Raw genomic sequence first — 24,254 nt, 5'->3', positions numbered from 1 at the left:
AGAACTTCTTTGAGGATGAAACTGAAGTGATTGAATTAGACTCCCTGCTTGACTTAAACCCTGATTTAGGAGGTATAGAACCTTTTAACCTTGATACCTTTGCCCATATGGAGTCTAATCTCATTAATGATATCCCTTTGGATAAGGTCTGTCTGGACGATATTAATTTGATCTCGAAAGAAATTGATCTGACCTTGAACACATTGAAATTAAAATCGGAAGATTTTGATTTAATTACTGAAATGACTTCGAATAATTCTGATTTAATTTTGAATAATTCTGATGGCAATGTGGATAACTTCAAATTGGAAGTGAGTCAATTGAAGTTACTACCTGAATTAAACCCTGATTTAAGTGACCCCGAATCCATTGATCTTAGGGTTATAACCAAACATGATCCTATTGAGGATAGTAATATGAGTTTGGAAGATAGTAATTTGAATATGAAAGATTCTGAGCCTAATTTGAACAATAAACATCCCCTTGTCTTATTGGAGTCTATTTTAGGAGTTGCTTCTTTATATTTACATTTGATAGAGTGTACCTCTCTTGATTGGACTTATCTCACCGACCTTAGTGTTAGAGAGAGTCTTAGCCCATACTTTCATGTCACATTTCTAACTGTTGTGCCCAATTCTGTTATGGATACCCTACCTCATTTCTTGAGTCTCATACTCGCTAGTGACTCTTTGGGCTATCCTACTATGGTAGTGAGTCATGACCCATTGTCTTATCATATTCTTGATTCCTACATTATGCCCTCGATATTCTTGTCCTTCCCTGTTAATGATCATCTCTCTCCTAGTTGGATGACTTTGTTAGATTACCCTACCGTCGCTAGGAGACTGTCTGTGACCCTAGCTGAGACTCCCTATGGAGATGCCCTTTTAGTTAAGGATGTCTTCATTGCTCCTCCTACACCAGTTCCCTTAAATAAAAAAAATTTATGTCCTCTCATTTTGTGACGGATCCATCTTTGTTCCTATCTATGTGTGCTTGTGAGTTAGTGTGCTTATGTGTGTTTTTTTAGTCTGTTGTCTTCTGAAATTTTCCTTTATTTTAAATTTGTGTGTGGATCCACAATTCATTCATTATGCATATCAAATCTCTTGCATCACATTTTTCCTATATCATTTATCTTATTGAGTTTTGAATTTTGGACACATGATTTCGCATAAAACGGTCATTTACATCGCATATGCATGAACTACTTAAGAAAATTGCACGCCTAATTGAACCGAACAATAATAATTATAGGCTTCATGCTGAATTTAAACGACAATATAAAACTTTTGAGGTTGGTAATTCAGTGATGGTGCGGACTTGTCCGGGAATTACATGCTAGAAGTGCGGGATCATGTAAAATAGTCGAAGAAATCAATGACAACGCTTACATGGTGGATATGCTTGTAGAGTTCAATATTCATTCCTTTTCTAACATAGAAGATGTAGTAGCCTATGAAGGTCCAGAGTTTAAACCCCACATACACTTCATATTAAGCCTTGTGTGACCCCACCTTGTGAGAACCCCAAGCCTACCTCCACTCCCAAAATATTCCCAAAATACCTATAGCGGAGAAGGTTGACATGATTCCTAGTGATGATATTATTTCCACAAAAGTGGGTGGACGAAGAAGATATTTGACTAGGTGAAGAGGTGAACCAAAATCAGAGGATATGTGGTCAGAGCACGAGGAGCTACAACAGATAAACCCAGATGCACGAGGAGTTTTCGAGACACCAACTCGACGGAGTCAAGTTTTTCTCCCACCTGGGGAGAATGATGATGAACATTGAAATGAAATCTTATTTTTCTTTGCTTGATCTCTAAGTGTGTTCATGAGAGGAGAGACCCTAGGTGGGTGAAAGCAATACCCGTCAATCTTTGGAGTCCAAGGTTCACGGTTTATAATCTCTTTGTGAGTTCGTTAGTTTACTTTTATCTTATTTGTATTTTTCTTTCATCTCCTTTCTCCCCCACTCCATCCGCCACCCCTTCCTACCTCCCCCACCCAATTCATCTTCTAGCTCCACCCCCCTAAATCCCACCCACCAACCTAGCCACAACCCGCCACCTAGCCGCCCCCTTCCCCCTTTGCCGCCGGCCTCCCCAAGCCCTACAAGCCTCCGGCATCAATCCACCACCCAATGATTTTGAATTTCAAATTTCAAAATCATCCTTAATTACTTTCCTAATTTGCGCCCTCATTAATTTGGAAAGTTACTCACTTAGATTCAAATTCAAATTTGAATTCTAAAACTTTCCCTATTAATAACGTACGTTAGGAAACCTCATAATCCCATTAAAATCTAAAATTAATTTCAGGTTTAATGGCAAGCCCGAATTAACTCCTTTCCGGGCCCACCTATTAATTGCAAACACCTCAAATTTTCCCTCATGTGGCCGGCCCCTCCCTAGTCCTTTTTCTCTCTCCAATTTGCCACCTAGACCCTCATTAAATCATCCATTAAACCCTCCTTGACTGCTGCCCAATCAAGCCACCTTATGGGAATTATGAAGATTCCCTCCATCTAAATCTGAAAACTAATTTCAGATTTTAACATAACCCCAAGTAATTTAATTAGATCCCATAAATTAGGGATCTAATTAATACAATTCTTTCCTCAAATTAATCCTCCAATCAATTCCCTAATCCACCTCAGCCCTAGCCGCCCTCTCCACACCCTCTTCTCTCTGATTTCTCTCTTTACTGGAGTTTCCAAATGCTGTCCAGATTTTTGGACGTCACCTAACTTGCTTCCGGGCGATTCCAGAAGACTGTTTAGGATTGACCAAGGTATCCTGGAGTGCATAGCTGCTGCCCGACCTTCCCAGGACCCGTTAAACTGCTGCTCAGCAGATTACTGTATATCTACACCTGCTGTCCAGCCCTGGAACTCACCTTATTGCTGTCCAGAACTTTTTTCTGGTTGCTGTTTGGAGTTTCCGGCACCTGAAACTGGCTGCACAGATTTTCGGGAAGCTGTTTGGGCTGCTGTTCAGAAGTATTTCAAGTGCCGAATTGCTGTCCCAACTCTCATTTCTGCTGTCTCGGCGTCCCTAGTTGCTGTCCAGTCATTTTGGTGACCTCCTATGGTTGTCTCGCTGTCCATAATGTTCCCCATCACCATCTTGAAGGCTCCGAAACCTGAAGTTGCTGTCCACTTGATGTAGAACGGGTATGTCCGCATCACCACTCTTCCTCAAACGCTTAAGCGACTACGCCGGAGCGCCGTATTTGTCGTTCCCTTGGATAACTTCTTTCTTTGGGTAAACTCTCTCTCCAATTCTCTTATCTTCTTAGCTTACTTCTTGATTGTGGTTTTATTATATTTATGAAGATAATGTTAATGCTTTTCCGCTAAAACCTAGTAATTGGAAGAGTTGTGTGAGGGATCTTTCATAGAACTAATCTTATTGTTAGCATTGGAATTTATTGTTGGAACTATCCATGTATGCAATGTTAGATTAAATTGACTGTCTTACGAGCTTAACTTCTATGCGTGTGATTTAGCCTAAGCTTGCTTTATCACCTTATTGTTTATTTTATCGTTTAAATCACTATAATGAGTATAATATTGTTTCTCTTAAAGTTAAGCGTGCATGCTCTTACTTCAAACCAATTTTTGCATGATCGTTCTACATCAATTATACTGAAAAAAGAAGGCAAAGTTGATTTGTGAGTTCCTTGTAAGATGTAGTCATAAACTAGTGAAAATCTGGTGGTTGGTATGACATTCATGCATTTTGATGATTGCATGTTAGTTTGATGTTTTGGCTAGTACAACTTTTTTTTTTTTTTAAATTGTTAGATTGTAGGTATGTCCAATGTTTTTTGACTGTAGAATTAGTTTGTTATAACAATGCTTGGGAAGTACTCATGGAATGATATAAATGTAGTCTGAATATGTATACAAACCATCTTGATACTTAAAACTATCATTCCAATGAACGGCTGTAAGCATATTAAGACATTTCTGTAGCGTTGTATGTTGGCTTGCTCGTACATGATAACTGCTCGAAGTTATAAAAATAAAGCCTGATAAAAACAGTGAATCATGAGCCATATTGCATCATGCGGTATAGGGCTTATGGTGCTTTGTCCTGTAATTTCAGATTTTTTTTTTTGTTTATTATCTTGGAAAAGTGGAGGGTTGCGTTATTAGGTTTAAATGAGAATTTGACTTTTAATAGAACACAATGGAGAAAAAGGATTCATGTAGCCGACCCCACGTAGTGGGATAAAGGCTTGATGTTGTTGTTGTTGTTGTTGTTGTTATTATCTTGGAAACCCATCTATCATGCAAATATAATGGAATTTTTTTTTAATTTTGCGTGATATCTTATTAGTCTTCTTGTTTTTTTCCTATTTTCTGGGAGTTAAGTTGTTGTTTGTTAATGTTTTTCAGCACTGCCCTTGAATTTGAAATAGGTGGAGGACGGATAATATCTGAGTTTAGTACTGTACGATTATTTTATAATATTGGAATTCAGGTAAATGAGCTTCGGAGCAAGTAGTTATTTTTTTAAATTTGAAGATAATTTTGTTTGGTTGTTTTTTGCATTTATGCTTCTTCATCCTGTAGTTCTGCTCTAATTAGCCTCAGCTGTTAGTTCTTTTGTTATTGGAGACTCCTTAGATATTCACTCTTGTTAACGTATTTGTTGGCCGCCAAGTAGGGAATCTCCTGGAAATTTGAGTTGCACCGTGGAGGCCAAAAGCTGATAATTCCAGTAAGTTGAACATTTTTTCTGAAATAATTAGAGGACATTACCAAAGTATCCTACCAGTTATTCCTTGTCTTTTTTATGAACGTGTACTTGTTGATTTCTTTAGGAAGCTATGCACCTTAAAATTGAAGTTTTTTTTGCAATTTACTTTTGTTAAATGCTTGAAGTTGAATTTTATTAACCACTTCCGTCATTTTAATTCAGAATTTTGTTAGTGACAATATTTGAGTCATGACAAAATATTGGTTGAAGAGAATTCTTTTTTTGACTTTTTTAGCTTTTATGCACATATATCATATACCTGCATTAACCTATAACTAAGGTGTCAATCTGCAACATTTGAAAGAACACATGAATATTTAAATATGCATGGTGTATTGTAAGATATGCATAGTATAAAAATAATATAGGATTATTTTTAATAGGAGAGCAGGTGTAATGCATTGGACTTTTTGAAGACATTAAATATCGTTAAAATGCTCCATATGAGAAATTTCTATTCATATGCACTTAGTCTCATGTAATCGTAGAAATTGATAATCATTAGGTTTATGAGCAATTTCCTCATATTAGCTATTGAGTATCTCATTGTAATTATAAGATTCTCCTTGAGACAAATTTCCTTAATTCTATCTCACTGAAGTTTTGTTCTTTATACATAATCTAAGGAAAAATAACTCAAATGGCCATTTAACTCTTTTTGAAGGACAAAAAAGATCGCCAACTATATTAAAGAATCAATTTTGTCCCTCAAGTCCTTGAAGAGGAATCAAAATAAGTCCTACCTATGGTGGGATTATTTTGGTTCCTCCTCAAGGACTTGAGGGACCAAAATGATCCTTCAATATAGTTGGGGACTATTTTGGTTCTTCATAAAGAGTCAAGGGACAATTTTAGCCCTTTTCTTAATAATCTAGTAACAATAATTCCTCAATTTATTATAATTTCTATTTAACAACATAATTTTTAGTCAAAATAGCTTTAATTTAACGTTGAAATGATTTCTCATCGTTCAACCCTTTAAACCTAACAACATATATACAAACTCAATTTGCAGTAGTCATGAAAAATTGGGATTTTTCTTCTAATCTCGAGCATCTCCTTCTCATTCCCTTCTTTCCTTCTTTCTTTTTTTCTTCTTTATGGCTTTAAGACCTACCTGAGCTCTCTCTGTTCGGTTCCACCTCTCTTGTTACAAGGAAAAATGGGATAAGAATGAAAGAGGTGTAAGTGTTTAAAGTTATATTAATGTAAGTAATAGTTTATAAAGAATAATCTAATATCCTTTTACATTTGAAATCATCTCAATCATTGAAACTACCATCAGCATATGCATGCGTAAATGGAGAAAATGAATTTGCCAATTACTGCTATAGGACATTAGTCACATGAATAGTAATATAAAAAACTTTAGAATAAATACTTGAATTAAGAAATTAATTTGTAAATGCTAATATATTTGTATATTTTTCTATATATCAAAATAATAGGAATAAAATGCAGAATTTAATAAAAAATGTATTTTTAACATTTTTAGGATGTGTAAAAAATGAGTATAAATTTTACGAAAAAATTTTAATGTTAAATTTTTTAATATTTTTGGGTATTATACTTTTAGAGAGGCTTTAAAGAAAATGAAGGGTGGAAAAGCTGTTGGACTTGATGATATTCCAATAGAGGGGTGGAAACGCTTAGGAGATGAAAGAATTTCTAGGCTTACTAAAATTTTTAATACTATTTTGAATACTAAAAAGTTGCCAGATGAATGGATAATGAGTGTGTTAATTCCTATTTTTAATAATAAAGGTGATGCTCAAGATTGTACGAATTATAGAGGAATTAAGTTAATGTGTCATATTTTAAAACTATGGGAGCGAGTTATGGAGCATAGGTTGCGGCGTGATACTAATGTTTCTCAAAATCAATTTGGATTCATGCCGGGTAGGTCGACTATGTAAGCCATACATTTAGTAAGAGGTTTGATGGAGAAGTATAGAGAAAATAAGGAGGATCTACATATGATCTTTATTGATATAGAAAAAGCATATGATAAAGTTCCAAGAGAAGTGCTATGGAGAGTTCTTGATAAGAAAGGAGTTAATAACACTTATATTCAAATCATTAAAGATATGTATGCAGGAGCTATTACTTGTGTTCAAACACAAGGTGGTTTGACCAAGTTTTTCCCTATTTCAGTTGGGTTACATCAAGGATCAGCCTTAAGCCCATATCTTTTTTTCTTTAGTCATGGATCTTCTCACTAGACATTTGCAAGAGGATGTGCCTTGGTGTATGCTTTTTGCTTATGATATTCTTCTTGTTGATAAGACTAGAGAGGGAGTTGAAGGTAAACTTGAATTATGGAGATCAACCTTAGAGTCTAAAGGTTTTCGCTTGAGTAGATCTAAATCGGAATATATGGAGTGTAATTTTAGTAGTAATAGACCTAGTGAGGAGATTGTGACTTTGGGCGATCAAGTCATTAATAAGAGTACTCATTTTAAATATCTTGGATCTATTGTTCAGAGTAATGGTGAAATAGATGTGGATATTATCAGCAGAATTCAGGTTGGATGGTTGAAGTGGAGGAATGCATCGGGCTTGTTGTGTGATAGAAAAGTACCCCTCAAACTTAAGGAAAAATTCTATAAGATGGTGGTGAGGCCTGCAATGCTTTATGGTGCCGAATGTTGGCCATTAAAAGAGAAGTATAATACTAAGTTAAGTGTGGAGAGATGATGATGCTCAGGTGGATGAGTGGCTTTATCCTTAGAGATAGGATACAAAATGAGCATATACGTGAAAAAATTGTAGTAGCTACAGTAGAAGATAAGATTAGAGAGAGTCGCCTTAGATGGGTTGGTCACATAAAACGGCGGCGTTCCGATGACCCTGTTAGGAGAGTAGAGGTATTAGATTTGACTTATGTTAAGAAAGGTAGAGGCAGACCTAAAAAGACTTGGTTAGAAAATATTAGGAATGACCTTTCTTTATTAGATTTAAACGAGAATTTGACTTTTAATAGGATACAATGGAGGAAAATGATTCATGTAGCCGACCCCACATAGTGGGATAAAGGCTTGATGTTGTTGTTGGTATTATACATTTTCTATAGTTGATCGATCTATCCCGGACTCAAATCATTGAAATATTGGGATGAACTAGTTAAATTTGTTTTAGCTAGTCAACTTGATTGCTAGTCTAACCTTCTCTTGAGTTTTTGGCTTCAAATAAGGAGCTATCGTAGCTTATTCCAAATCTTTATCTAACCCTTTCCTCCCTCTTCCTTAATGGACATGACACAGGGAATAGATTGCTTGTTAGAATATTGGATGAGAGGCGAGGTCTTGACTAGTTTGTGGATATCATGAGTTCAACGATGAAGGAAATGTTGATTTCTCTCATCCATCTCTTATCTTCATGAACACATGTGTGCGGATATGCATATAGGTTATATCATTAGCTTGGCCTAACTTTCTTGTTGGGATAGGCTGGATTAGTTTAATTGGTCCAAATATAACCCATTAGCTCGTTAAACATTTTGTCTGATCTTCAAGACATTGATCACCCTATTATTATGGTAGTGTTAACCTACAATAAACCTTTTTTAGAAATGTTTTGACGAACCATTCACATTTCATTTAATGTTTAGAGGCCGAGAGAAGAATAACTTTCGACACTTCTTGTCTGAAACTATTGTTGAAATTAAATCAAGTTTTCGGTACTCCGATTATTTTTTTCTTTGCTAGTTTTTGGTTTCTTAGACAATACTTATCCTATTTGATCAGTGCCTTCGTTCTTATTGTGAAATAGTTCCCTATGATTAAATACAACATCAGCGTTCTAATTTTTGTAACAAATTCTTCCAACCATTTGTAGTTTTATGGCAACAATAATAATTGGTGAAGATAGTGGTCGATCTACATCATTATGGCTCCACAATTGCTCATCCTTAACATAAAGAAGAAGAGTGGGAGAGGGAAAAAAAGAGAGAAATTCTCATTAAAATTAAATTTTGAACTTATTGCTTACAATATGACATTTTTGGATATTTATAAAAGTCATTCCTAATGCCACACAAAGGCTATACAATGTAAAAATATAAATTGGAGTAACTAACTAATAGTTGCTCTTATCTAAAACTATTGGGTTTTTACAAAAGCAATCCACGTGCAAATACTTGTAACATGAAATATAAGATTATACTAACAATCTTCACCTTGGTTTAACATCTCCAAACAATAGTGAATTTTACTCTTAACATCTCCAAACAATAGTGAATTTTACTCTGTTGACCTCGATAGCAACTCTGAGGTTGAATCAATCGCATAAGATAAAAACGATAAGTGAAAGATGCGATGTTGAGTGAAAGTTGTCTAGAACGCGTCGGTCAAAAGTCAAAATCACCAAAATGGCTTCCATTTACAAAATAAATAGTGGCAACACATTGGCGATAGCAGAAAAAACTGAGATTGACATCTATATTGGCCGGGGTCTCCGTGTGAGAAAAATTGAAAATTTGCGCTTGCCAAATAAGAACGAAATCGACGCTTGCGAGCAATGAAGATTTGGAGAGTGGATCTATGTGTGATTTACGTAAATAAATATGTATTATTATAAAAAAACTTAAAATTAAATGACTATTTAAAAATAAAAAAAATCAATTAATTAAATCAATTTATATAAATAATAAAATAATAAGAAAAATTTTGAAAATGACATTTGCCCTTTCATGCTGTCATGCAACAACTTTTTAGAAATAAGAATCCAAGAAAAAAAAGAAAAAAAAAACACAAATAACACCCAACCCCTCTTCTCCTCGCTCCCTAGCCGATCCACGAGCCATACTTATGCACGCGACCCTTAGCCCTCATACGACCTCCAGATTGACAATCACTCCCGTGAGACCTTGGCAACACGTGGTCCCCCATCGTCTGCCTGCACACTCGCACATTGCAACCAAGCGACTGGTGCTACCCGACCTAGCCGCCGACTTCCTCTCCTTTCCTCTTCTTATTTGCTTCTTCTTCTTCTTCCTCATCTTTCTTTCCTTCTCGTTCCTCATTTCTTCTCCTCTTCCCTCTCTCTAAAGCTCCATTCTCCTCTCTCTCTCTCTCCCCCATTTTCTCTCTCTAAACAACAAAAAAAAAGAAAAAAAATTCTTCACCTTCTTTTTCTACAAAATGCTTCCTACAAATCCCTTTGCCTTCCTCTCTCTTCATCTCTCTCCTCTCCTCTTTCTTTCTCTCTCTAAAATCAGAGAGAATTATTTTCTCTATCTATACCTCCCTCTTCAATCCTCTCTTATTATCCCTCTCTTTCTCTCTCTAAAGTAAGTGAGAAAGTGACATTTGCTCACTAAACACTATTTTCTCTCTCTAAAAAGAGAAGACCCTTTCTCAATCTCCTCGTCTCTCTCTAAAAAGAGAAAACTCTCATCCCCTCTACTCTCTCTCTGTAATAAAAGAGAAGAAAAAAAAAATTCATGCATCTCCTCCTTGTTGCCTTATCGTCATTATCATTTTAGCTATAGTGCACAACCAAGGTATAAAGCTCACAACCCTTTAAAACTTCAAAATCTTGAATGCGGCACGTTTAGTGTGACGAGCAAAACCTGTGCGTTCTTTTGTTAGCCGATGGGCGACATTCTTAGGTGACATTGACAACGCGAGGGATAAGTCTTATGCACGTTTTTTCTTGGCACGAAAGGGTAAATTTAAGTACTTGCGCACATCTTTCTAAAGTGGCATGGAAAGGTTGTGAGTTGCAAATAGGTACCTGAAGACCTATGCATTACCTTTGTTGGCTGGTGGGATAAAAGACTGGCCGTACGACACTAACCACACATGCCTTTTTTTATGTGGTGGGAAGCCCTAACATACTCGATGATAACCTCTAGACAAGGAAGGCATTTGGTTGTTGTTGAAATTCACATTGATAGAAAACTTAAAAAGAAAATTTGAGCGCAAATTTAATTTAAAAGAATAAGTTATAATTTAAAAATCAAATTAACAAAAATGAGATCAAAGTTACAAAAAATTAGGTTCGGTAGCGCGATCGCGGGAGCGGGTTCGGGTTCGACATCGCGGGTTCCTGGGGTTCGGCAGAGCCATTTATCCAATTTTTTAAAAATAAACGGGTTTTCGGGTCAACCCGAACCCGACCCGTTTTTTAAACAGGTCGAATCTACGAACCCGAACCCGACCCGTTTTTCAAACGGGTCGGGTCCAACCCGGATTTTCCGGGTCGGGTCCGGTTTTCGGGTCGGGTCAAATATTGACAGCCCTACAAAAAATGAGAGTAAGGATTAACTAAAACAAGACTTAAAGTGGACTTGTAATGAACTTGATAGCCTCGGTTCGTAGAATGCTTATGAACACTCAAACTCTTTAAGAACAAGGCTGAAATTAAGCAAGATTTACAGGGAACTTACAATGACCTTGATAGCTCGCAAATGAGCGCAAATTAGAACTTACTTTTAGCTCTTAGAACGCTCATGAACACTCAAACTCCTTAAGAACACACCTCTGAATTGAACTTAAGATAAAAATGAACAAGTGGGCTCCTCTATTTATAATATGAAAATTGATACCCATGGGGTCCACTTAACTAAAATTCAAGTTTATAAAGATGAGGAAAGGGTGGCTGTGAAAGATGTGTTGAGATTCCAATTTGTTACACTTGCATCGAATCTGCAATACATGCACGAGTAGACAAAAAGTGAGCAATAATGAACCTGAAATGCAAAATCATGAGTACGATTCGATGACAGCACGTTCATGTGAACAATTGCCACGTTGGATCCTTATATATCACCAATTGTTGGTTCACGTGAATTCCTCGAATAAAATGAAATAGACAATCATGTTGCAAATCATGGGTGCATGAGTATCTTAGGTAACATACGTGCTAACTTCTAAAAAAAGAACTCGTACACATCCCGTGAACATAACGCATGCAAACGAATACTTTTGAAAAGAAATGAAATACATTCTTGCATGTCATCGGTTGCACAACTACTTCAATAAAGTGTATGGGTCATATCAAATTACTAAAATAAAATCTTGCTCATACTTCATCTAATTGTATAGTCCAAATATACTGAAGACATGCAGATGCATTATACAAGCACATGAAAGAGTATGTAAGTGTACTATTACTTATGCAAGTGCATCGTGCAAGTATATTAAAGATCTGCAAGTGTGCAAATGCACATTGTAAATGCATCGAGATTCTTGCAAATGCATTGTGCAAAGTGCATTAAGAAATATATATGTGCATTGCACGAATGCATTATGAAACGTGCAAATGCATTATGTAAGTGCTTCAAAAAGCATGATGAAGTCATTGAATCATTAAATCTAAATTTTGTGCATGTGCTCCGGCGTAAATGTTAAGTGCTTAAATTCATTATATGAGCATGCTAAGCAAGATCAAATAACGAGTTGAACTATAAGCTTCATTTAAAAATAAAATAAAATAAATTCCCTGCATGTGCTTTGACCAATGCATCAAACTCCTAATTTCATGGCTGAGAATGCTACACAGCTTTAAAATTAAATAAACTAAATAAAAAGCTCAATCATCCTTTTATTTTAAAATTTATACATTTTATTTTTTAAATTAAACTGCCTTCATGTGCTCTGACTAATGCATTAAAATTCTTGAATTTATGGTATGCGAATGCTGCTAGGATTAAAATAAAAAATAGATATAAAATTGTGAGTTCAATCCTCCTCTTTGAAAGGATCCGAGTTGTTGAGACTTGAACCTGATGAATAAATACACGACTGTAAAACTTATGAGAATATTTAGTTTTTATATTCACAGTAGGCCTTCAACGCTACTTATAAAAGAAATCCATTATAAAATGCAAACTCTCGAGCTCAACATTTGTATATTGATTCATGAAATTATGTGTTAACCTGGTCCTCAGTTGTCAAGCAAGTAGATCTGACAAGATACAAATAATATAATAAATTATTCGAAATCTCGATGATGGTTCCTTTCACAAACAATCTCAATCGGAGAAGATTTTATCATTAAAATTTCATTCCCAAGATTCCCCTAAATTTCAAAGTTAATCACTTGGGGCTTAAATTTCAATAAAATTTAAAAATTAAATGTATCAAAATTTAAATGTTTAAAGTGAATTAATCACTTAAAACTTAAAACAAAATTTATCCACTCTTCACAATCATTTAGTGAGGGTGATAAATTCAAGAATAATCTCAACTCACAATGTACGAATGTCAAGTCGTGAGAATCACTAAGATTTATTCTTAGTTAATCTCTTTATTCTCAAATAATCTCTCCCAATTAAGGACGCGTTACATATCCTTTAATCGGTGGTTTGGCTGTAAAATGACTATATATGTAAACAATTATGATCGGGGCCATCTGATTAGGTGGTTTTGCAGCGAAATGACACTATTATATTATGATTAGAACCAATGCTAATATGCTCCCCAATGACTCAAAATCCATGATTAAGGAATTATAGAATATGCTTGATATGTCAGAAAACTCTATGTTAGTTAAGGCTAACTTGAATTTGTCTTAGACAAACACTTACCTCATGTCTATATGGTACCCTTACAAAGCTGCCCGTGGCTGCTGATGAGGATTCTTCTGTTAGTTGGGCCGACTATCTCCTTTGATTAAGTAGACTAGACACAACAAGAATTTGGGATGATAAAACCATGGTTTTTGATTCAGTTCATTATCATTCCCTCACAAACCGCTTTAAGTGCAAGGTGATAATTTTAATTCCTATAAATTCAAAAATGTTGCAATTATATGCTCGATAGTTAGTGCTTATTTAACCATTAGCCTTAATTTAAAGTTCTCTCTCATAACCAGGAGAGATAATTAACCATATGGTGCTTGCACCTATGGAATACCTAAAAGCAAATCATAAAGTCTTTGTAAAATGAGGGTGAAATCTCTGGGTAATGTATTATCTCAAATCTAATTTACTTTTGAAAATTTGACTTGGAACATTTCCGTCAAAACCTCCCCAAAATGTAGAGAGGTCGGGACGTGAATTTTCGGATCTCACTTGTAGCTAAATCTCTTTATTAGCATATTTGTAGAATTATGAGTTATCAAAATCAATATGATCTTCATGAATTCTTTAATCACCACATCCCTCATGAAATGAAATTTCACATCCACATGTTTTGTTCTTTTATTATGAATATGATTTTTGACCAAACAAACATCTTGACTGTCATAGTAAATAGGCACTTATATGTAGAACACATCAACCCTTTTATCTAGAGGGCTTCTTACATAACTTTAACCACAGATATGTATTCTGATTCTTAGGTTAGCAGTGCCACCATGGATTGTAAACATGCTTCCTAACAGACTATATTTCTAAAGGCTTTAAACATAAAATTTTTCAATGATTTTCTGATGTCCACATTTGCTTTAAAATCAGAATCATTTGATGGGGATTGATCTTTGCTTAACTCATATGCCGAGCCAAAGGTGTTAGAACAATATGTGAACCTTGCATTTTAAACCTATTAAGCACCATTTTCAAGTAGAAGTTTGGCATATAATTTTTTTTTAGATTCTATTTTCTTTATCTCCAATTCAAGTATCTTCTTTGTAAGGCTCATTTCAAACTTATCTTGAACCATACTTTTAACTCTTGATATTTCTACTATGTTTTTACTAGTAATTTGCTTGCTATCAACATATAATAGGAGAGAAAATTTTCTTAAAACTCCATGATTTATTTTCAGTATGCTTTCACTAGTAAGAAGTATGTCATCTACATATAAAAGAAAATCAAATATTTTTAAAAGTCTATGATTCTTTTATTAAGCACAAGAATCATAATATATTATTTTAAAATCAATCTTCAACATGTATTCATCAAATTCATGTACCATTTTTTTGTATGTTTGCTTTAGACCATAGAAAATGTTAACTTGAATTATGGAAGTGGCTTTTGTTTGAGTAGATCTAAAACTGAATATATGGAGTGTAATTTTAGTAATAATAGATCTAGTGGGGGGATTGTGACTTTGGGCGATCAAGTCATTAATAAGAGCACACGTTTTAGACGTATTGGGTCTATTGTTTTGAGTGATGGTGAAATAGATGGGGGTATTATTAGTAGAATTCAAGTTGGATGGTTGAAGTGGAGGAATGCATCGGGCTTGTTATGTGATAGAAAAGTTCCTCTCAAACTTAAAGGAAAAATTCTATAATGGTATTGAGACCTGCACTGTTTTATGGTGCAGAATGTTTGCTATTAAAAGAGAAGCATAATATTAAGTTAAGTGTTACAGAGATAAGGATGCTCAGGTGGATGAGTGGCTTTACTCTTAAAGACGGGATACAAAATAAGCATATACGTGAAAAGGTTGGAGTAGCTCCAGTGGAAGATAATATTAGAGAGAGTCGCCTTAGATGGTTTGGTCACATAAAACGATGGCCTTCTTATGATCCGGTTAGGAAAGTAGATGTATTAGATTTGACTTATATTGAGAAAGGTAGTGGTAGACCTAAAAAGACTTGGTTAGAAAATATTAGAAATGACTTTTCTTTATTAGATTTAGATGAGAATTTAACTCTTAATAGGACATAATGGAGAAAAATGATTCATATAGCTAACTCCATATAGTGGGATAAATGCTTGTTTCTATTGTCGTTTTAGACCATAGCAAGAACTTTCAAGAAGATATACCTAATTTTTTAGTTCCCATTTCAATTTAACCTATGTTATTTAATTTATATATATTTTCTTTGAACTCTCCATGAAGAAATGCCATCTTTATATTCATTTTCTCAAGCTCCTTGTTTAATTTAGTTACTATGACCAGTAATATCCTGATTGATGTGTGCCTCACAATTGGAGAGATTGTTTCATTGTAGTTCACACATGGTGCGAAGCCTTTTGCAACTAGTCTTGCTTTGAATCTAATTTCTTCACATTCAACAAAACTTTCATTATTTTTGAACAACCATGAGCAACTAATTACCTTTTAGTGCTTTGGTCCTTCCACCTATTCCCATTCCCAAGTGTTGTTCTACTCCAATGAAAACTTTTCTACTTGCATAACTTGCTTCCATTGACTTATTTCATGACTCTCCATGGTTTCTTGGTAGGAATTTTGTTCATTTTCATTCATTAAATTTGTAAATAAAGCATGTGCTGCGAGAGCAACATGACCATACTTCACAGATCCTGGAAAACACACCGAGTTTTTTCTCTTGCTAATACATAAGTTCTTTTCTAGCTTTCTTCGATAGTTCACTTTTCTGATTCTTCTTAATGTGCTTCAGCCGGTTCTTGATCGTTAACATCATAATTTTCTTGGCCTGGTTGCTCAAACTCATGGCCCATTATCTCTCTAGCATCAGTTAGACTCTAGAGGATTGCAACATATTTGTCTAGCACTTGTAGTTTCAAGGCAACATTAACAATTAGGGAAGTCATCGGTGGATGTGCACATAAGGCTCAAGAATAGTTCACATGTGGCATAAAGAGGTAGAGAAGTAGAGGGAAAGAAAGAAATTCTCCTTAGAATTGACTTCAAACTCATCGCTTATATTATTACATTCTTAGGTATTTGTAGAATTTATTCCTATGTCCATATAAAAGGCTATACAATATGAAAACAATAATTGGAGTAACTAACCTATAGTCATCATAATTGAAACTGGTGGGTTATTACAGAAGCAATCTTCAAGCAAACACTAATAAAATTTTAGAATTCTTAATTAAGTCCTGTAATGGTTGTATTTTACATATACAGCTGAAGCTTGAAAGGGAAAAATAAATTCAAGTTTTTAGTGATGATAGTCATAACATCAAGACTAATCCCACAATCACTAGTGAAAAGGCCAAGCTCAAGTTACATTGGCAGATATGCTCTACTTTTTTTCTCTGATCTCTCCAGTCTTTGTTTATTTACTATTAAACAACTTCATTCACGATTATGAGAAGGGAAATTTTATAAGACTGTATGGCTATATTGGAATGTATCCCACCTTGCTATGTTTGTAATGAAACCTTATATGCTTTTGTGTTATTTTAGAGAAGTAAATACTTGGTAGCTAGCTGGTTTCATGACCATATGGAGTTGATATGGTCAACTCTAGTATTTCTGCAGAATTCCTTGACTTAAGGTAAAAATTCGTGGAGATTTTCTTTCATGGTATGCCACACAATTGCGGAAGCAATACACTTAACTGTAGCGCTGAATTGGCTAAAGCGAATGGATAAATTTTTATTTTTTTCTGCTTCACTGGATCATTTTGTAATTATTAAACAGGTATTTGATCCAGTTTTTTGTTCCATTACGTTGTTATGTGAGATGGATACCTTTTTTTACGCGTTTCTTATAAACTGCATAATTATTCACTATTGCCTATAGTGGAGTGAAAACGAGAAATGCTCTAATTCATGTCCTTATGCGTCAGTCTTATTTTAAATATATATTTTAGCACCACCATCATCATTAGCCCAGCTGGTTTGCTTGGACCGTAATGTACAGTTTCTCACATCTGGATATCTAAACCGCTCTTGGACTACTGGTTCTATGAGTAATATTTTCACAGTGCGTTTTATTGGATTGCTACATTCTTTCTGGCTGATTTTTTTTCTCTTTTATAACTGCTTATTGTTGAAAGCTTTGTGCTGTGCGCTAGAATTTTATTTTGTTCTCAACATTTTATCCTTTTTATGCTCAGTTAATTATGTGCAGGTGTTGCTTTCCAGTGAGTTCAAAGCTTTGTTTGCAACAAGTGCATTTGTGGTTCCATCATTACTTTATTTTGTTCTAAAGGTTTGGTTTTCTTAACATGCACCGTTGTACTCCATTCTCTCCTTTCTTTTCTGTTAATCACCTACTTTACTGATATTCTCTGCTTTACCTGTTAGAATTACGTGTTTTAATTCTCTCTTAATTACTGATGGAAGTTTTTCTAGTTTGCTTTTAGATAGTCTCTAATCCAATTAGTTGGACCATCACTACAGGAATTCACCGCTTTTCCTGCGGGATTCTCCGCCGGAAAAAGCAGAAAATCTATTGGAGATATTCTTTTCTGGTAGATTTCAAATGGAAATCATTCCGTCGGAAAAAACACGTCGGAAAAAAATACTGGCGAAATTTTTCCGCCAGAGATGTTTTCGACGAATTTCTTGCGGTATCCAAAATGATTTTTGTCGTTTTGCACTGGCGGAATTTGTGATACCATTCGGCAGGTCTACCAGTGATTATGACATAACATTTTGCTCCAAAAATGTCTCATCGATTTTCCGGCGAAATGTTCGTAAAAAATCTGTAGCTTAGACAAGAAACATTTTTTCACGCAAATATTGACCATTGAATAGCCCGAGCGGGCCCACCTCACGCACATTCTTCCAAATGATGCAACGGTTTACACAACCTTTCCCACTCACGGCACCAAAAAAAACCCAGCTCGCTCTCTCCTTCTCATTTGACTCTCATGCACGCAAGAACCGCTTACTCGTCCCTCTCGCTTGTCTCCCTCAGCCGCACGCAGACAGAATCGAAGACTCAAGCACTCTTGATCTTTCCCTTTCGTCTCTTTGTTCTTTATGCAGGAAGCCAAAGCCGCCAACACGTTACCTTCCCTCTCTCTTTATCTCCCTCAACCTCACATAGGAGTCGAACTTCCGCTCGCTCTCGTCTTCATCAGCCGTTCGTAAGAATCTCGCCCAGGTTGACTTGAGCCCAACCCTTATGGCCCCCATGCAACCCGTCTTGCTTGTCCCAACCTCTCGTCGCCAATTCGTGACCTATCTCCCTCGACCACACCGTCCGGGATTCATCCCGTTCCCGCGATTGACTCGACTTGGTGCCACGCATAGCCTCCAGCCCGACTCACTCGCCCGATCTGATTCCAATCCCAGCCCGTCTCTGACCTCTCTCACGCGCTACTTTCGGTTGACGTGAGTATAAGAATTTAACAATGGGGTGTTTTAAAAAAAAGAAACATAGAGAAAAGAAAAAAAAAACATGTATCACAAATATGAAGACCCGAAGATTTGTGTTGGGACCAATGATTGTCTGGAAGCCCTTGACTATCAAATATTTGATCTGGCTGGGCAGATTGAAATGCAAATGCCTTTCCAACCTCCCTTCTCAGAGAGGGGATGCCAAGAGGTTGCTGAATTTTTGAAAAAAAAAAGAAAATAAAAAGATAAGAAAAAATATAAATATATACTCTTTAAATAAAAAAAATAGAAAATAGGTACCATACAATTGAAGACTGAAGACCTGTGCCGAGACCAATCATCATCCCGAAGCCCTCGACCATCGAATCTTTGATCCGGTCAGGCGGATTGACAGTCAAGTGCCTTCCCAACCTCCTTTCATGGGAAGGGGATAGGCTGCCAAAAATTTAAATGATAAAGGACCCCCAACATAATTAACTAAAAATAAAAATTTAACAAATTCAATTAATTTGAAATAAGACAAAAATGATCTGATTCGATTTGAAGTTGAATTGATATATAATGCATGCATATCGGGCCCTATTTATTATTTATATGAACAAGTTTCCTAAAAGAAAATTAATATATTAAGGATCAAAATTGGTATCAGGATCTTTAGGAAGTTAATAATTTTCTTAGCTCATCAAGATCGTGCGCTCAAAGAAATAAAAAAATTATTTGGCCTACTCTCAAATCATGAATGACAGTGATTACATAAGCAAATCATACACATTAAAGATAAAATCACTCAAATATTCATCTCAAAATAAAATTTCATATTATATCCTCTACATCAATGCACTTCTTTGTTTTTCTTGGTCTCAATCAAATGTTCGAATCACTACTCAAGCACACATGAAGTTTTACTTTTCTTGCTTCATTTTCTTTCTATAATTGTTGAAAAGGAGGAAAATAATAAAAGTTATCTTTCAATAATTGGTCAAGTACGAAATGCATTGCATCTTGTTGAAAATGAGCAGAATTGTCCCAATAAAAGTGTGAGAAAAAAAAAGAGAGTATATAAAAGAGACGGAGAAAGAAAGAGAAGGCTGTAAGGGTTTAAAGTTAGAAGATGTTAGATGTTGATTCTTATTTGAAATATTAGCCCTGTTTTTCTTTAGGCCTGAGTTTTAGGCTATTTTACCTTTTTGCCCATTTGGGCTATTTTAGTATAAATAGGAGTGTCTTGTATTATTTAATATGGGAATGAATAAATCAGTTCAGTTTTCTTTCAAAAATTTGTGACCTCTCTCCCTCTATTTTCTTTATCTCTTTCTCGGTGGAAACAACAGAGAGTGGTTGGCTCTCGATCCAGGCAGGGAAATGAGCTAGCTGTGGAGGTGCAGCTACCAAGTGGACCAGCGGCCGGAGTCTCAGTGCTGTTGCTGGCCATGGAGAGGAAGTTGCAGTTGTTGGAGTAAGGCAAGGAAGGTTCTATTGCTGGATTGGTGTTTTTGAATTCAAGATCTATGTTCTTTCAAGATGTCTTAAACAGAAGGTATTAGGGCATTCATCCATTGTAATTTTGATGAAGAACAATCAATATGTTTGCCATGCTGAAAGGAGTTCTTTGAATAATTGAATCCAAAGCAACTATGAGTACTTTTAACAAAAAACAACCCTCTAAGTAACATTCAGTAGATTTATCATTAAGCAATGGCTCATACACACTATGTTAATCAATTGTGCACTAATTACTATTATTCCTCTGAAATTTTTTGGAGGTTAAGGATTTGGCAGGCTGTCTAATAATAAAGTATAAAGAAATTAATGATGCTAATGAAATAGTAAATTGGGCTCATTAAATTATATATTGATTTGGTTTATTACATCAGGTAATCTAGGTCTCGTGGGCACCACTTGGAGCCACGAAAAATGCAACTTGTAATAGACATTAATGAGACTTCACAAGTGATGATAAGAAATAATTTAAGCAATTAATAGAGCTGTTTGATAGGAAACACTTGTAGAAATAGAAGAAAAACTTTGGTTGAAATTTGTCAAAATCTCAGTCATCCCTTGGCATTTGATCCCACAGTCAGGATGAGAATCCGTGGGAGGCTCACCTCGATCATGCCAATATCCTTCTATATTTGGGTAGCTGAATTAGGAAGGATTATATTGAGGCAATTATGTATCAATTAGAAGTTATTTATTTCTTTATTAAGACATCTTGTATAGATCTATAAATAGGGATAATTTTGTATAATAATTAGAAGGTATTTTTACCCTTCTTAAATTCTATGAATTCTAACATGATATCAGAGCCAACGACCTTAATTGCCGATTGAAGAATGATCCTAGAATCATCGGAGAAAAAGAAGAACAGGAATAAATCGGAGCTGCCAGACACTGCAGATGCTGCTCCGACTCAGACGAACGCAAGCAGATAGAGTCGAACAACAGACACCGCCCGAAGCTGCCTACTGTTCCGGACGAATGCGGCTTGCCCTCAGCTTTTGATCCGGGACGGGATCGTATGGATCGACCGCTCTGCAAACATTAAACCCCAAAGCCTGAGGCTGAAGCCGGAAGTCTCGATCTTCTGCGGAGAAGCTCAAGCCTCGTGGACAGACAAAGCCATGCGGGACGATCGAAGCCTCGCGAAGACAAAGCTTTCAAAAGGACGGAGCTGTGCCGATGAAGCCAAATACTCGACAGAACCTACGGGATGAGCGACTCGATCAGAACTTCCAATCCGAGACGATGGAGCCTAGTCGAACAACCACATAGGAGTCGAAGGAGCGTCGTACCCGATCTGACAGAAAGGGAAAGTCGACGAAGGAGCGAAGCAGCCCGCTCGACCCCCCCTTTCGATCGCACATCCCAGACGATCCACGCCTGCGACTCGCTGGAGGAAGCCAAGCCCGCGTGCGACTTGGGGGGTGGAATCTCAACCTGTGCCCTACTCCAATCTGAGCCTTTTTTTAAGGCTCGTCCGGTTCGATTTAAAAAAGAAAATAAAAAACAAACAAACTTTTTTAGTAAAAAAAAAAGAAAAAAAGGAGAGAAAATCTTTATCATTGACCTTTATTGTCGACAAGGGAAAATTTATTCGAGAAGCCTTCATTGTTGAATTTCTGAGGAATACAAAGTTCCCACCATCGGCCTTCATTGCTGGAATTCTGAGAAATACAGGTTTCCACTACCGGCCTTAATTGCTGGAATTATGGAAAATACATGTTCCCACTACCGGCCTTCATTGATGGAATTCTGAGGAATACAAATTCCCACAACCGACCTTAATTGTTGGAATTTTGAGGATAATTTTTCATCATCAGCCTTCATTGCCGGCTTTCTCTTGTGGTTGATATCCTATTTATAACTAATGCATCTCTACCTCTGAGCGAGTAATTGCAAGATTGTCTCCAGCTTGAGGGGGAGTGTCAAAATCTCAGTCATCCCTTGGCATTTGATCCCACAGTCAGGATTAGAATCCGTGGGAGGCTCACCTGGATCACGCCAATATCCTTCTATATTTGGGTAGCTGAATTAGGAAGGATTATATTGAGGCAATTATGTATCAATTAGAAGTTATTTATTTCTTTATTAAGACATATTGTATAGATTTATAAATAGGGATAATTTTGTATAATAATTAGAAGGTATTTTTACCCTTCTTAAATTCTATGAATTCTAACAAAATTTAATTTCAACAAAGTCCAAATTGTAATTGAGAAGAACGATGTGAAAAACTAGTATAAAAGCTTTTTAGTTGATGATACATGAAAGAAAACGAACAAGTTACAATGGATCTTCAATTGGAAAGGAAGATTCATCTCTCTCAAATCTCTAGCTGCCGACTAGGAGCCCAAACGTCCTAGGAAATTCTAATTTCAGCCAAAAACATACGTAACCCTAACTCTAAGAAAATAACCTACTTAAAGCATAAAAAAATAATGCAAATCCCAAAGTATCCCTTCTTTTGAATTTTTCCTCATAATCCCTCTTAATTTCCTGCTAATTACTGCAGGACCCCACCCCAAAAGTGGGGCGGGAGTTTTAGGCAGATCTTGTACGCTTCCTGTAACAAGATCCGTCTAACAATACCCTCCTCCCAAAGATCCACCTTGTCCACAAGATGGAAATACGACTCGCTCCTCATTTTCCTCATCATCACAAGCGGTGATAACCTGAAGATTTTGGTCTTTACATTTGTGTCTTGGTGTATAACTCTCCTCACATTTGAAATAGAGCCCTTTCGCCCTCATCTTCTGTAACTCCGTTCTTTGAGCTCCTTGAAGTTTTCCCTAGGTCTCCCTCTTACAGTCTTCTCCTTCGGGGTCTCCCTAAGAGTACCTAGTGTTGACTTATTGGATGCCTAAAAGGTGGTGGTCATTTTGTACAAACCTCCTGAGCTGCTGCCTCCAATTCCTCTCTCCAGGTGCCTTTGATCCTCCACTAACTAGGTTAGCTCCATAGCCTCTCCCAAATTTTGAGGCCTCATTACTCTAATTTTCTCCCGAATTTTTGGTTTGAGCCCTTTCATAACGTTCCCCTCCATTTCTTTAACATCTCCTCAAGGATGAAAAATTTCCAATCCATCTTTGTGGGCTCCGAAAATTCGGCCCCGGCCTCCGCCCGCCTTTCTTTTATTCGGCGAGGGAGTTTTAACTGAATAAGTTTCGAGGTAAATTTTGGAAGGCAGATGGGTTTGTAGATAAGACACTACCCAGAGATTTCGCCCTCATTTTGCGAGGACTTTATGATATGAGTTCTGGTTTCCTATAGGCGCAAGCCCCTATAGTTAATTACCCCTCTCTATTACGAGAGAGAACTTTCGATTAAGGCTAGTCGTCAATCAGATACGTAGAGAATACGTGTTATCTGACATATAGTAGTAGCAATGGATTTCGGTATTTGAAATGTTTGAAAGTTTGGGAATTTGGGCATATTTGATATTTAAAATAGAAAATTTCACCATCTTTCACTTAAAGCGGATGGTGGGGGAATGGATGATGGACCCGATCAAGATCCCATGGTTCCGTTGTCCCGGGCCATCGTGGTCTCTGGTCTACTTAGTCAGAGGAGGTAGTCGACCCAACCTGACAGAAGGATCCTTGTCGGCAGCTATGGGTTGCTTCGTCCAAGGGGACCTTGTAGACCTGGGTTGGATGTTTGCCTAGGGGGACAAAATTTGAATCCATCTTAGCTGACAGAGGGCTTTGTGCCCTATCGATCATATCCTATTGATTCATATCTCAAGGATTTGATGCCATTAAGGAGCGTATTGGCTCTGGCCATAACCGATATATCGTGGTGCCATTTGGCGGCAAAACCACACAGTTCAGAGGGTCCTGGGTCATAACCATTTATCCTGCGGTGCCATTTGGCGGCAAAACCGCCGATTAGAGGACACATACCAGAAGTTATATTTGAATTTGTTCACCTCGGCAAACTTTTGCGGAGGGTGAATGGATTTTACTTTGAGTGGTTGATGATTGAGTTTCAATTTTAAATATTTTTTTTATTTTTGGATTTTGGACTTTGTGGGTATTTGAATGGCATTTGAAAATATTTGTGAACCCCTCCGTTACA

General features: G+C 36.4%; 1 protein-coding gene across 1 annotated transcript in view; it reads left to right on the top strand.

Moving 5' to 3' along the window:
* Nucleotides 1–24,254, top strand: part of LOC110106320 (chaperone protein dnaJ 13) — an 83,885-nt gene that overhangs the window by 9,055 nt on the left and 50,576 nt on the right. The window contains exons 7-9 of the mRNA XM_020836188.2: nt 4,411–4,495; nt 4,682–4,735; nt 17,461–17,541. Of these exons, the coding sequence (XP_020691847.1) occupies nt 4,411–4,495; nt 4,682–4,735; nt 17,461–17,541 (220 nt within the window). The remainder of the gene's footprint in view (nt 1–4,410; nt 4,496–4,681; nt 4,736–17,460; nt 17,542–24,254) is intronic.

The sequence above is a fragment of the Dendrobium catenatum genome, unplaced genomic scaffold (genome assembly GCF_001605985.2).
Source record: "Dendrobium catenatum unplaced genomic scaffold, ASM160598v2 fragScaff_scaffold_547, whole genome shotgun sequence".
Lineage (NCBI taxonomy): Eukaryota > Viridiplantae > Streptophyta > Magnoliopsida > Asparagales > Orchidaceae > Dendrobium > Dendrobium catenatum.
Note: the sequence above shows the minus strand (reverse complement) of the source record. Positions and strands in the feature narration are given on the sequence as shown.